General features: G+C 42.3%; 2 protein-coding genes across 2 annotated transcripts in view; one reads left to right on the forward strand and one right to left on the reverse strand.

Moving 5' to 3' along the window:
- The window catches only part of rce1 (Ras converting CAAX endopeptidase 1), a 9,453-nt gene extending 1,662 nt beyond the window's left edge, over positions 1 to 7,791 (reverse strand). Inside the window, exons 1-8 of the mRNA XM_004080001.4 lie at positions 7,136 to 7,791; positions 6,452 to 6,554; positions 4,591 to 4,674; positions 4,189 to 4,267; positions 3,944 to 4,111; positions 3,797 to 3,868; positions 3,015 to 3,077; positions 1 to 1,924 (exon numbers count right to left, since the gene is read on the reverse strand). The exon at positions 1 to 1,924 is cut by the window's left edge and continues 1,662 nt beyond it. Of these exons, the coding sequence (XP_004080049.1) occupies positions 1,695 to 1,924; positions 3,015 to 3,077; positions 3,797 to 3,868; positions 3,944 to 4,111; positions 4,189 to 4,267; positions 4,591 to 4,674; positions 6,452 to 6,554; positions 7,136 to 7,293 (957 nt within the window). The 5' untranslated portion in view covers positions 7,294 to 7,791 and the 3' untranslated portion in view covers positions 1 to 1,694. The remainder of the gene's footprint in view (positions 1,925 to 3,014; positions 3,078 to 3,796; positions 3,869 to 3,943; positions 4,112 to 4,188; positions 4,268 to 4,590; positions 4,675 to 6,451; positions 6,555 to 7,135) is intronic.
- A 3,066-nt stretch (positions 7,792 to 10,857) lies between these two features.
- LOC101174953 (arachidonate 5-lipoxygenase) overlaps positions 10,858 to 12,738 on the forward strand; it is a 36,191-nt gene continuing 34,310 nt past the window's right edge. Inside the window, exon 1 of the mRNA XM_004080002.4 lies at positions 10,858 to 11,641. Within this exon, the coding sequence (XP_004080050.2) occupies positions 11,435 to 11,641 (207 nt within the window). The 5' untranslated portion in view covers positions 10,858 to 11,434. The remainder of the gene's footprint in view (positions 11,642 to 12,738) is intronic.

The following is a 12,738-nucleotide window of genomic DNA, read 5'->3' on the forward strand; positions in this document are numbered from 1 at the left end:
TTAATAAAAGCTTTGCAATGATACTTCTGAGACCAACACCATGACTACTTTATTTTAAAACCTCTATCAAACTTAAGGGCGCGTTCACGCTGTCCTGTTTGGGTCACACCAGTTTGCCACTTTTTTCCATTTGGCAGGTTTGAAAACTCATCTAAACTGTGTATATCAAAGAAAACAGATGACCCCTGTGGTCATGTGACCCGTTGGTTTGTATGGGGGTCATTTGGGGCCTGTTTTCAGCTCAGAGGTTGTTTTGCCGTAATAACAGGATATGATGTCATTAAAACCCCTCCTTTCGCAAAACCAACACTCAAGTTTGTAGAATATATTTGTTGGGACATTGAGGTTACGTTAGAGCCAACGACTGGATGGTCAACTGTCAATGAGATGTACATGACTGGTTTTAATCTTGGTCATATATACACACACATCTGTGTGTGTATATTCACAGCAGTACGATGTTCCCAACACTTCAATGTACCTGCAGAAGGTAAACAGGTTTGAACCAAAGTATAAGCATGTTGGCCCCTTTACATTGAAATAAATGGGAACAGGCTGGATTTTGTAACAAACAGGTTCCACTGGTTCTGTGTAGTGGCTGCACGCCGACATGTTCCACTTTTGGTTCTAAAGCAGTTTCATGAGGGAAGTTTAAGAGCTGCCACTCATACGTGGTGTGAAGGGACACACATTTTTTCTCAGGGAAAAACAACTAAGCTGCGGGTTGCAAAAAAATAAAAAATAAAAATCAGTAGTTATGTCACAAATGCAAAGACGCATGGCCAAAAGCAAATAGAAATCTGTAGGTAAAGTGGTGGGACGATGTTAAAAGGGTTTATCCATACCAAAAGTTGAAGAATTGGCTGAATTTTTCTTTTTTTTTACCTTTCTGGTCAGAATTCATTTCAGATAAAAGCATCCCAAACAAGCAGGTGTCAGACCTCCTTAATGAGAAAAGCAAACCAAATGAAAGAGTTGAAGTGGACTTGGAAATCCGCTGAGACGAACCAAATCTACCAAACTACCTGAGGGTGAAAGCGCCTTGAACTTTTGATCATCTTTGATGTGAAATGACGCCATGAAAATGAAAGGATGCCTTTGTATTGGGCAACAATTTGTTTCCCAACCACTAATTCTAATTCTCTGTTTTATAGATTTGGATTGTTAACTCATGGACCAGCTTTACTGCTTTTTTTTATCTGATGAATCAGAACCGAGTGACAACAGTGTTTGTTTTCTTTCTCTCGATTGTTGGTCGCCTGTTTGAGTGGAGCTCAAAGATTATTTTGTAGAAAAGTTTCACATCTTTTTATCAGGAATCATGAAAAACGACCAGCAGAACTAAAAAACTAGACCTTCCATAACCACTAACCAGAGTAAAGGGACAAAGTGGAAAGAGACGGTCACCATCAATGGCACTGGTACCTCGTCCTTGATGGTGGAGCTATGTCAGCATGAGGGGAACCTCTCCGCCTCATCAACTGGACCAGCATCACTTATCGGGGGGTCAGCGAGACACAGAAGGGCTCTTTGGTGCCGGATTGGCTCCCAGTGACAGGATTTCCTAACATTTGTCAAATGAGCCGTCGGATGCGATGAAACGCTTCACGTTCTTCATCGACCTTCACCTGCAGCGATTCAGGAGAACGGCTCTTCTTCAGCGGCGTGACGGCAGCGGCGGCGTGGGGCCGGGATCAGGAGAAGCAGAGGGAGCTGGCGGAGGGGGCGAGGGTGCAGACCGGGGTGGGGAACCCGTAGAAGGAGGGGTCCGTGAAAGGAAAGAGGAAGAAGAGGAAGAGGAGGACACCCAGCAGGTAGGAGCAGAGAATCGTGAGGCGCTGGGGGTGCTCCAGAGCCGTGCTGACGGCGGGAAAACCCATGTAGTTACAGAAGGAGTGACAGAGAACCGGACCCATCAAATGACCTGTAATACAGACACAGAATCAGAACCTCTGGTTCTGGACATTTGTCTTTATTTGGGAGTGTAGACAAAGTGTAATTTCAACACTGATGAACTGAATCTGAAGAAGGAGCAGATTTTGAGGATTTGCTACAAAGTGGTGTGTCGGATTTAACATTTGGTCATCATCCCAAATGTTAAACTTCTAATGTTCTGGCAAATCTTGCCAGAACATTAGAAAAAAATGGAGCTCAGATGCCATGAACCCTATCTAACCATTCATTTCGTTTAGAATATGAGTATTTTAGAAACCTCTGTCTCATCAGCATGATCCAAACTTTCATTAAAACCCGTTGTTAAGAACTTGGTCCACGTTTTCTGCCCTGCAGTTCATCATCATTCCACTAGGGGCAGTAGAGGGGTTTTTCCTGCTCATTTCAAAATGGCTGCTTCCATGAAACCCTTGTGCCATCTTGCGGGGTCCAGGTGACCCCTCTCCCAACGGTAACATGTCTTGGACCCCACATGACAGTGCGCAAGGTTACAGGATATGAGAAAACTCGCGATATGGGATATTAGTGATCAACATTACGATGATGATATAACTTGCAATAAATGAATAAATAGAAAAACAACAAAAACATAATTACCATTTTACTGCACCCGCATAATTTAAATAAGAGTTAACCCTAGTCTACATAGGTAGGCGAAAATCTGGACCCCACAAGACGGCACAAGGGTCATGATGAGAATATCTCATCTATTACTATTTATTTTTTGAAGGAATGCTAAATCTGTCGATAAATAATTCTTTATAATTCAATTCAAGTATGGTACAAATGTGTGGATCAAATTTAGGATAGTGGGTAAATAGTGTGTTTTTTTTTTCCTGAACCCTCAAGTCAATATTATTGCATCAGAATCTGACATTGTGAGAACTCACCCAACATATCATAATCAATGCTGTCTATCTCTCATTAACAAAATGTTATTGCAATTTTATGTTATTTGATTTCTTCAAAGGCTGTAAAGAAAATGATATTGCAAGTAATGTGAGTTTTCTGTCAATTCTTTGACAGGGCTAAATACATAAACGGGAATGGAACCTGCTGACCTGTCCTGAGAAAGATGAAAGCCGTGTACGCTCCAAACACCGCCGTGTAGGAGAACTGGAACGCTGCAGGAGAACAGAGAGAAGACGGCGCCGATTTTAGCCTCAGACAGGACGGCGAGGCGCACCAACAACAACAAAGAAACAGCTTTGTTTGCTGGTTGTACATGTGCATTTGTGTTTAGCCCTTGTGCTATTCTGTGACCCCAACCTCACAGTGACGTGTTCTCCTTACCATGACAAAGGTGGATAAAGGTGGAAAGATTTCATGTAATCCATGGACACCAGTGAAGATCACAAATCATTGAAGAAAAATTGTTCAGAGCACTGTCTAGTGGGTCTAGATGACCCAACTCCCAATGTTAAAGTGCCTAGGATAGCACAAGGGTTACAGGACTGAGTTAAAGTCCCATTATCTATCACACACCTAAGTGTGTGAGATTTGTTCTCTGCATTGGACCCATCCCCTGGGGGGGCGGTGAGCTGCAGACACAGCCGCGCTCAGAAACCTCTTGGTGGTTTGGTATGACTCGGCCTGGATTTTAACTCACGACCTTTCAGTCACAGGGTGGACACTCTACCACAAGGCCACTGATCTGATCAGGGTTAAGGAATTTGTAACCCACAACTCAGACACTATGTTCTAGAAAGGGACACAGGTTGTTTTTTCTGTTCATTTTGGCTGAAAATGGCTTCATCACAATTAAAAAGACGCTGTGAAAACAGATGATCGCAGAGGGATTTTCAAAAACAACAGTGCATTCAAATAGAAATGGTTCTCTCACCTGCAGAGAGGAAGATCCCCGCCAGCGTGCCCTGCCTGAACCGCAGCAGCTCGATCACGTGGTGGAAGTGAGCTGGAAGAGCGCTCAGACTCAGAAATCCTCACCGATTCACCAGCACCAACCCAGACCGCCAAAGCCCCAACTCACCCACTCCGAAGAACAGCGGGCAGGTGAAGATGGCGGTGGCCGGCCCAGCACAGGGCACCAGCATGGGCAGCATGCAGGCCCGGAACACCAGCTCCTCCGTCAGCGGCGCCACCACCTGGTTCCTCAGCCAGCGCATGTCGCTGACGCACAGAGACCAGAAGCAGGGATCTGCAGGGACAGCGGGGATCTGAAGAAGGGCGACACTCGGAGAAACCCCAGATCCACGGATGGAGGGAGAAACTCACCAAGGGCCACTTTGACCCCATCTGTGAAGGTCCAGGGACAGTCAATGGCCAGCTGCATGAGGGGGCCCAGAAAGAGGACCTACAACATACAACCAGAACCTGGTCTGGATCCAGTTTTGATTGGCAGCACAGCTGAAGGTCTCAGCCAATAGCCCAGACCCTGAAATGACCATTTTTTATCGACAGAGGAGGGAGTTGAATTTTTGTTGCTGCTTCATGAAGAACAATTTGAAAGGAAAAACTGAATTTACCACAAAAAGTTTTTGATGTTTAGAATCCAAAACGTTCTATAACCTTCTAGAACATATACCAAACCAAGGATATTAGAGGTTTTGAGTTTTTTTTCCCAGCATTCCAGAGGCATCAAGTACACAGACAGTGATCAGAGTTGAGTTTTCATACCATAGTCAGCAGCAAAGGAAAAACAATGGCAGGGACGATGCCTTCAAGCCGGATCCCCATGAGAGCCAACAGCGAGGCGCTGGTCTGACAGCCACATGGAAAACACACAATAAATACAACACACAACACGCAATAAATCCAAGAAGGAACCCACACCAGTTTATTGCATTGTCTTTAGTACATTTTTACTCCTAAAAGTAATTTTTCTGCACATTTTTACGATTATTTTTTATTATTATTTAAACGAGATTATTTTTTTTCAACATTTTTCATACATTTTTCAACATGTAGCAGATTCTAATTACATTTGTCTCATGACTTTTGCTACCTTTTAACGCTCCACAGAGAAAAACACAAAGGTAAGCTCCGTTTTTAACCTTTTTGTTCATGCGGCTCATAGATTTTTCAAACAGCTTATTACTTTTTTGCTCTTCATCATTTGGACAAAAATTACCTTTTGCTAGAATGATGTGAATTTGAGGTGATGCAAGAAAAATGATCGTCATAGTAAAATGATTCTGTCATCCGGGTTTTGTCCTGGATCAGGACTGCCCCCTCCCATGTTAAATCCTGCCCCTGTGTTTGCAGAGCAAGTTGGAAAGAAATGATGGCGCCCCAGAAGGACCAAAAAGCACACACACACAAAAAAAAAAAATACACACTTATTAAATATGAAGGGTATTCCAGTAAGATGTCGTCCTAAACAGCATTTATTTCCATCAGTAAAAGCTGCAGCTTCTTTTAATGCTGTTATAGTGGTTTATCAAAAAGAGTTTGATAACTTAAAAGGCGTTTTTTGTTTGGAGCAAACGTTTAGCATCTGTCATAACCAGCATCTGGTTCAATGGTGCTGTGACATGATGAGGGAGCTTGGACGCTTTAGTCATTATAGACCGCAATACCGACAGTAAAAAGGTTTCATTCATTCATTCATCTTCTAATCCGTTTGTTCCCTTTCGGGGTCACGGGCTGCTGGAGCCTATCCCAGACACTTGTGGGCAATAGGGAAGGGGACACCCTGGACAGTTCGCCAGTCTGTCGCAGGGTCACAATCAAAATCACACCTAGGGGCAATTTAGAATTGCCAACTGACCTATGAAGCATGTTTTTGGACGGTGGGAGGAAGCCGGAGACCCCGGAGAGAACCCACGCATGCACGGGGAGAACATGCACTCCACACAGAGAGGTCCCCCATGTTCTGGTCAGGTCCCCCAGCCGGGACTTGAACTGGGGGCCTTCTTGCTGTGAGGCAAGAGGGCTAACCACTGCACCACCATGCAGCCCACACAAAAAAAATGGTTTAATGAGAAAATAAAACAAAAGAAAGCAAAGAACTCGAAACGGGTACAAAAGGAAAGAATTTAATTAAAAGTAGAAATAATGTCGAACCTCTAACTACACCGTTGAACTGCTTAGCATGTAGACAAGTAGAATATAACAGTTTTGGAATAAAACACTGACTTTAGGCCATTCTAGATGATAATAATAAGCATTTGTTACGCCATTGCAAGCTGGTGAGGAACGGCATTTTAAGCAGAATTCACTTTTCTAAAAAGCCATTCGAAGTGTCGTAGTGCTTTGTGTTTTTGACTCTTTTGGCTTGCCATCAAAAGCTGGACTCTGTTTATTCGTCTCCAACTGAGAGTAAATGCATAACCGTTATGATCAGAACAACTTCTAAACTCTGTTCCTGCAGTCTCTTTTGCAGGGATTTAGAAGATTTCACCCCACGCTTTGGGACTGACAAAGGAGAGGATGACTGCAGTACCAGAGCAACAACAATCCCATATTCTGAGTATGATCCTAACATCTGTTTGATAAAGACCCGGATGTGGCCGTCACTGTGCTCTGGAAAACTCACCCTGACCGCTGTGAGTTCTCGCCACGCCCAAACGAAGAGCGGCGACAGACCGGACACGACCAGGACACTGGTGAAACGCCGCTTTATCACGGTGGGATGATCCCTGTGAACACATGACCATGACTGAGAGGGGCAGCAGCAGCCGTCACCGCACATGCTCAGTGTGGCAAATGGGAGACATGACATTCACTCCACCCAGCCCACTGGAAATTCACTTCTTGAATATCTTTGAAAGTCAAATGAAGAAAAATAAATAAAACAAAGGTTTGATTTTCACTTTAAATGTCTCAGAAATGTAAAATCAATGTTTTCTAGGACGTCATTTCTGCAGCGCAGTAGGAATTGATTAGTAATTTGTCACATGGTTATGAGCAGAACCTTAAGTGGTTCTAAATATGAGCAGAACCTTAAGTGGTTCTAAATAATTTCTAAATATTTTATTTCTAATCAACAAAAGCCAGAAAGTAAAGTCGAGCGCCCTCTAGTGACCATCTCAGGCAATGGGTCCCCTCTCTGACCCCTCCAGAGGTCCGACCGTTGATGCAGCGGTTCCGGTGTTGACCTGAGAACAGCTGTTCAGATTCCCAGAACAACACCGAACCCGCTGATCCAAACAGAACTGGACGCCATTTGGAATATATGACGCTCACCGGCATCAGACTCAGAGGGTTCTGCCGAACTCACCTGGGCAGGTCGCTCTTCCACACGTACAGGCTGCCAACATACGAGCAGGCGAGCAGCAGACAGGACAGAACCGACACCCAGCACAGCCCGTCCGGAACCGCAGAGCCGGACTGCATCGGTTCTGTCAGACGGTGTGGGGAAAAGTCGCCCTCCATCATGTTAGCCAAACACGAGGAGCCCACCGAAGCGACTAACGCGCATCAGCTCCGTCCCCTACAGTCATCCGGGCCTGCGAACCGACACCAACAGCAGCCACGTGCAGATTACCCGCGAGCCAGCGGCGTGTTTAATCCAGTTTTTAATCTGCACTCCTCTGCTAACGAGGCTAGCTGTGGCTAGCTAAACCGTCGCATGCTTTTTTCGTCATCAGTAGCGACTGCGTCCGTGTTTTTTTTCTTTCCAACTTTATTAAACTTTGAAACATTTACAGCAGATAAACTGTTTGCGTTCCGTGTGACGGATTAATCCGAATTATTGTTCGGGTTTGGTAACATCCCTAAACCTTTATGTACCACACTGAATGAAATAAAGAAGAAATACATTTCCCCACCACATAAACACAGGACAGACCATAATAACCCTTATTAAATAAATAATCTACATTTGTCATTATAGGTGCATATCTGAGTGTCTGGATAAAGCTTTTTTTTTTACAATAAATATTGATTGCCTGAAGTTTGTCTTATTAAATACACTTGAATATAGGTATAGCAAGTATACCACAGATCATGTATGTATATTATTGGAAGTATTACCAACTGAGTACTTCTTCAGGCTAAATTGAAAAAATAAAATACTATCTATGATAGTAAACTTCAACTATACTGCCTCACTTATACAGTAAACCCTTGTCTTTCGCTGGGGTTACGTTCCAAAAAGAACCTGTGATAGGCAAAATCCATGAAAAACAAAACATTTTACAGGCTCAAGCATTTGTTTCACAAATAAAAGTACTGTAGAAACGTTTTTTCAACAAATAACTTCTGTACTGTACTGTCAAATAATAATTTGAATCATCAATGTGAACAGAAGGCTTCAAATTGCGGAGATTAGCCCCGCCCACCGTTTAAAGTCCACCATTTACAATGATCATGAAAAAAATACAAAGTAGAGTCGGACAAATAGTGAGTCAGGTGTATTTCACTGCTCATCAGACTGAGCCGCTGCATCCTGACTCCGCTCTGCAGCTTTTCTTCTTCTGAAGCCCGCGGTGCAGGTGTGTTTGTTCGGGGGAAGAACATAGTGATAGGCAGTTGTTGTTGCTCTTTTTTCTATGGGTTTTAGAGAAACTCGAAATTGCAAGAGAATTTGCACGTACGTAATGTAAATTTGGCAATCTGATTTACGTACGTGTACATATTAAACTGCATCGTTATTGACGCACAGGTAGAGAAGAAGCGGAGTGACTTTTTAGCCAATCAGAATGCAGAACACAATGTACGATGTAAATCCGTGAAGTAGCGAAACCGTGAAAAGTAAACCGCGTTATAGCGAGGGATCACTGTAAACCAAGTATAACTGTAGTACATTAACATTTGCTTTAAGGTAGACTTTCCAGGCGATACCTGAGCTAACAGCGGTCCCCATCAGCTCGACTCGACTCCATCAGAACTCCAAACAGAGATATCTGAACAGGACACACTCCAATGCTCAGAGCTTAACTAACCACAGTGTCATCTGCATATGGAAGCGATTCTGTAGCATGATTAAAAATAAAAGTCAAAACCAGAAATGCAGCTTCATTTTCAAAATGAAGCTGCATTTTCTGACTCAAAATTAAAATGAAAAAGTAATCCACCAAAATGCTTTTTCATTCTCTTCTTCAACACTGCTTATTCGGTCACTTAATTAAAATGATATTTGACATTTCATTTTCAAAAAGTTCTCCGGTAATGTGTAGCAAAATTCATTTAGAAGTATCTAATTTGACAATTACAATGGATTAACAGAAATGCTTCTTCATTTTCAAAATGTAACTGCATCAAATGACTCAAAATTAAACTGAAAAATCAATACTTCAAAATGCTTTTTCATTTCTACTTAAAAAACGTTTATTCTGTGTCATAAATAAAATGAAAATGCAAAGAGGGGATTGCATTTTTATTTTCACATGCACCCTGCGAACACTGTCGCATAATTCAATTCGAATTAGCATTTCCAGCACAGATAAGAACTTTCCTGATATTTTTAACTCTTCCTTTTCTGAGCTTCACTGCCCTTTTATATCAGTTTATTTTCTTACTAACCACTCTGACTCGTTTGTTTTAGCCAGAGTTAAAAAGACAAGACTTAAGACCTCATCGTTGATAGTTTCTTAAATCTGATTCAGGCTCAGTTCATTTTGAGGCCTCAGGCAGCTGCCTTCTCTGTTGAGAAACGTTAACACAACTTCTAAGAGCAGAAACAACACACCACCACACAACCAGTTAAATAAATATTCTGTTTGCTCAGCCTCCTGCTAGCTTACAGCTCCTCGTGCCTCCATCCTTACTTTACCAGTGCAAAAATGGTGAGCAATATTGGAGCTATCCAGCCGTATAGTTTTAATCCAGATTCCAGATCAGAGGAGGAAAACAAAGACGTCCGTGGATGTTTTTGTCTGGTAGTGGATGCATCGGAATGAAGCAGACCAGGGAGCTTATGGCTTGCCGTAGAAACTTCTATCACAGCTTTTTTCCAGAGGGAATTTTTTTGTCTGCTTCAAATTCACAACAATTTTATGAGGCCAGAACAGTCTCATAATTCAGAAATGCACACAGTCTGTGTCACAAATACACACACTCCAATTCACAACTGTAATTTTATGCAAACGTGCAATATAAATTTGGAATGCACACGTTGTGTTACACACATTCATACCCTGTGTTTTACAAACACACGCGTTGTGTTACACACATGCACACTAAATGTTTTACGAATGCACAATTAGTGTTTTTCACAAATGTGCACACTGTTTTACAAAAACAAAAGAAATGTCTCAGAAATTCGCAATAAATGTTTTAGAAATGCACAATAGATACATTTTTTGGTACACTTGTGATATCTGTCACTCAAACTCATCAGCAAAGCAGGCGTGTTTGCTTTCAGCCAATCGAATGGCCCCTTAAACTTTCTCTACACTTCTATTCGATTGACCATTCGATTGGCTGAAAGCGAACACGCCCACTTTGCTAATGAGTTTGATTGACAGATTCATTACTCACTGATGACATTACATGACCTGCTGCTCAGGAAAGCCTCAAAATTCACTGCAGGGATTTCTCTCACAAATGTGGGGAGATTCACAATAGAGGGTTTTGTAAATGCACATTCTGCAATTTGCATGATCTAAGACTTCATATTATAAGTGTACCTGAAAAGTATGTTTGTGAAACATTTATTGTGCATTTATGAAACATTGTGTTTTTGTGAAACACAGCGTGCATATTTGTGAGAAACACTTATTGTGCATGTGCAAAACATGTAGTGTGTGTTTGTGAAACACAGGGTGTGCAATTCCAAATTTATATTGCACGTTTGCATGAAATTACAGTTGTGACAGACTGTGTGCATTTGTGAATGATGAGAATGTTCTGGCATCATACAATTTAAATAAAGAAACACTCAGAAATACACTTTTCATCCTCATTTTCTTTATATATGTCCTCCATCATCGGAGAAATGCTACAAGAACCTGTTAAAAACACCAAAACAACACTCAAACATGATTTTTGTTAAAAATTCTTACCTGAGAGCACCTGGTAGAGAGGCACATCGTATCACTAGGACAACATTTGTCGCCACTGCCATAGACACGATGACTCGGAGCAACTCGGACCAATCACTGTCGACTGGTTTCAACATGGCGGCGCCCGTATCAGGAAGCCACGGTGAGGGATTCTGCTTTGTTTCGCGAGAGCCGGAGGTAATGCATTGTGACGTCACACCTCAATTGGTCCATTATTTTACAGCCTATGGCCTTTAATAAAGAGGAGACCAGGAGAAGAGAACCCTGAGCAGCTAAAGCTCACAGATTCTGTGTCTATATAGCCCCACAAAGTTTTTCATGTTGGAGATGCTCTGAACTTTAGTCAGGTGTGTCTTTGTTCAAAGATATCATCAGGATGAAATTGTTAACCTGCATTTATGGTGATTTCAGCTGATATTTTCCCCTCAGCCAGCAGTGTTTGCATTCCAGGGAGAGATTGACAAAGAGTCTATTGACAGGACTTTGCTGTGTGAAAGTTAGAAGGTGGGCGTGTTGGAAACACTTCCTCTAACCTGAACACAGCTGATTCCTGACGCAGAGGAAAGCTTTGCATGAATGAATGTTACACTGAAAAGCCCACAAATGTGAGCAGAGGTCCAGAAGAACAGGCAGCTTCCAGAGGAGTAACAGCTTTCAAAGGAGAGAAAAGCTTCCAGAGGAGTAACAGCTTTCAAAGGAGAGAAAAGCTTCCAGAGGAGAGAACAGCTTCCAGAGGAGATAACAGCCACAGGTCTTCAGGAAAAAAGACTTCAACTGAGGTACAATTTTTTTTTTGGTTCTGACACATTTTTTTAAAGATAACGGATATTTAAACTTCCTGAGATCCAAACTTTGGTTTGGAATTTTTTTTAAATCTTCAAAAACGTAAAGTCTCCATATGTGGACACAGGGTCTCAGAAGGTAAAAGATTTGATGCAAAAATAGTCTTATCCTCAAAAATGAACTCAAGTAATAATTTAAGTGCTAAACTTGAGGTTAAAACTTTTGAATGTAAAAAAAAAGAGGCATCTCTTTAGGTTGTTAAGCAGCAGAATGTTAACTGGATAAGTTCCATCCTTATTATCTAGTGTTTTAATGAGCATCCCAATCTTTTGTAAAACAATTATTTAACATGGTACCACTTACATTAAGTAGAAAACTGTTGAGAGAAAAACCTGCTCTTGTCCCGACGCGTGAGGAGTCAGAGGAAAGAGTTTTCAGAGCTGAAACACCAGCACATCCGAGTGAACAGAGGAAAAGGTGAAGAAACCTTCACTGTGTCCCAACCTTTAACAGAACATCCTGACTGCGACACACCAGCGCCTCAACCACTGAGAGTCGTTTGTTATAAACAAAGTTTGATTGAACGTCTGCAAAACAGCACAAAACCGGAATCAGAAATTCTTCACCCAGAGATACAATTGGAAGAAAATGGACTCTATGTGAATGTCACCACACTGCCCAGCTACCACCGTGAGGACACGCACCAAAATACGGACCAAAATACACAAATGATGCAGTCCCACCACAAATCTGCGAGCTCGCCACAAATCTACTCTGGCGAAATAACATCAAAACGGCAACACAAATCTAAAATCCTATCTTAACTGATGTTCCAAAGATGTTTTTACTCTCCGAACACTGATGTGTTTCCCATCTTCTGCCTATGAGAAGAGAAGACGACGAACCCAGGATGTTGACAGCTCAGCGGACACACCTGGAGGATCTGCAGGCACAATTTTCCTCAACTTCAACCGCCCCTCACTCCACTAGCTGCGTTTCCATTGACTATGAAATTGCACAAACTGCACAGTGGTCAGCGCTCTTGCCTCACAACAAGAAGGCCCCTGATTCAAGTCCCGGCTAGGGGACCTGA

Source organism: Oryzias latipes, chromosome 18 (genome assembly GCF_002234675.1).
Source record: "Oryzias latipes chromosome 18, ASM223467v1".
Lineage (NCBI taxonomy): Eukaryota > Metazoa > Chordata > Actinopteri > Beloniformes > Adrianichthyidae > Oryzias > Oryzias latipes.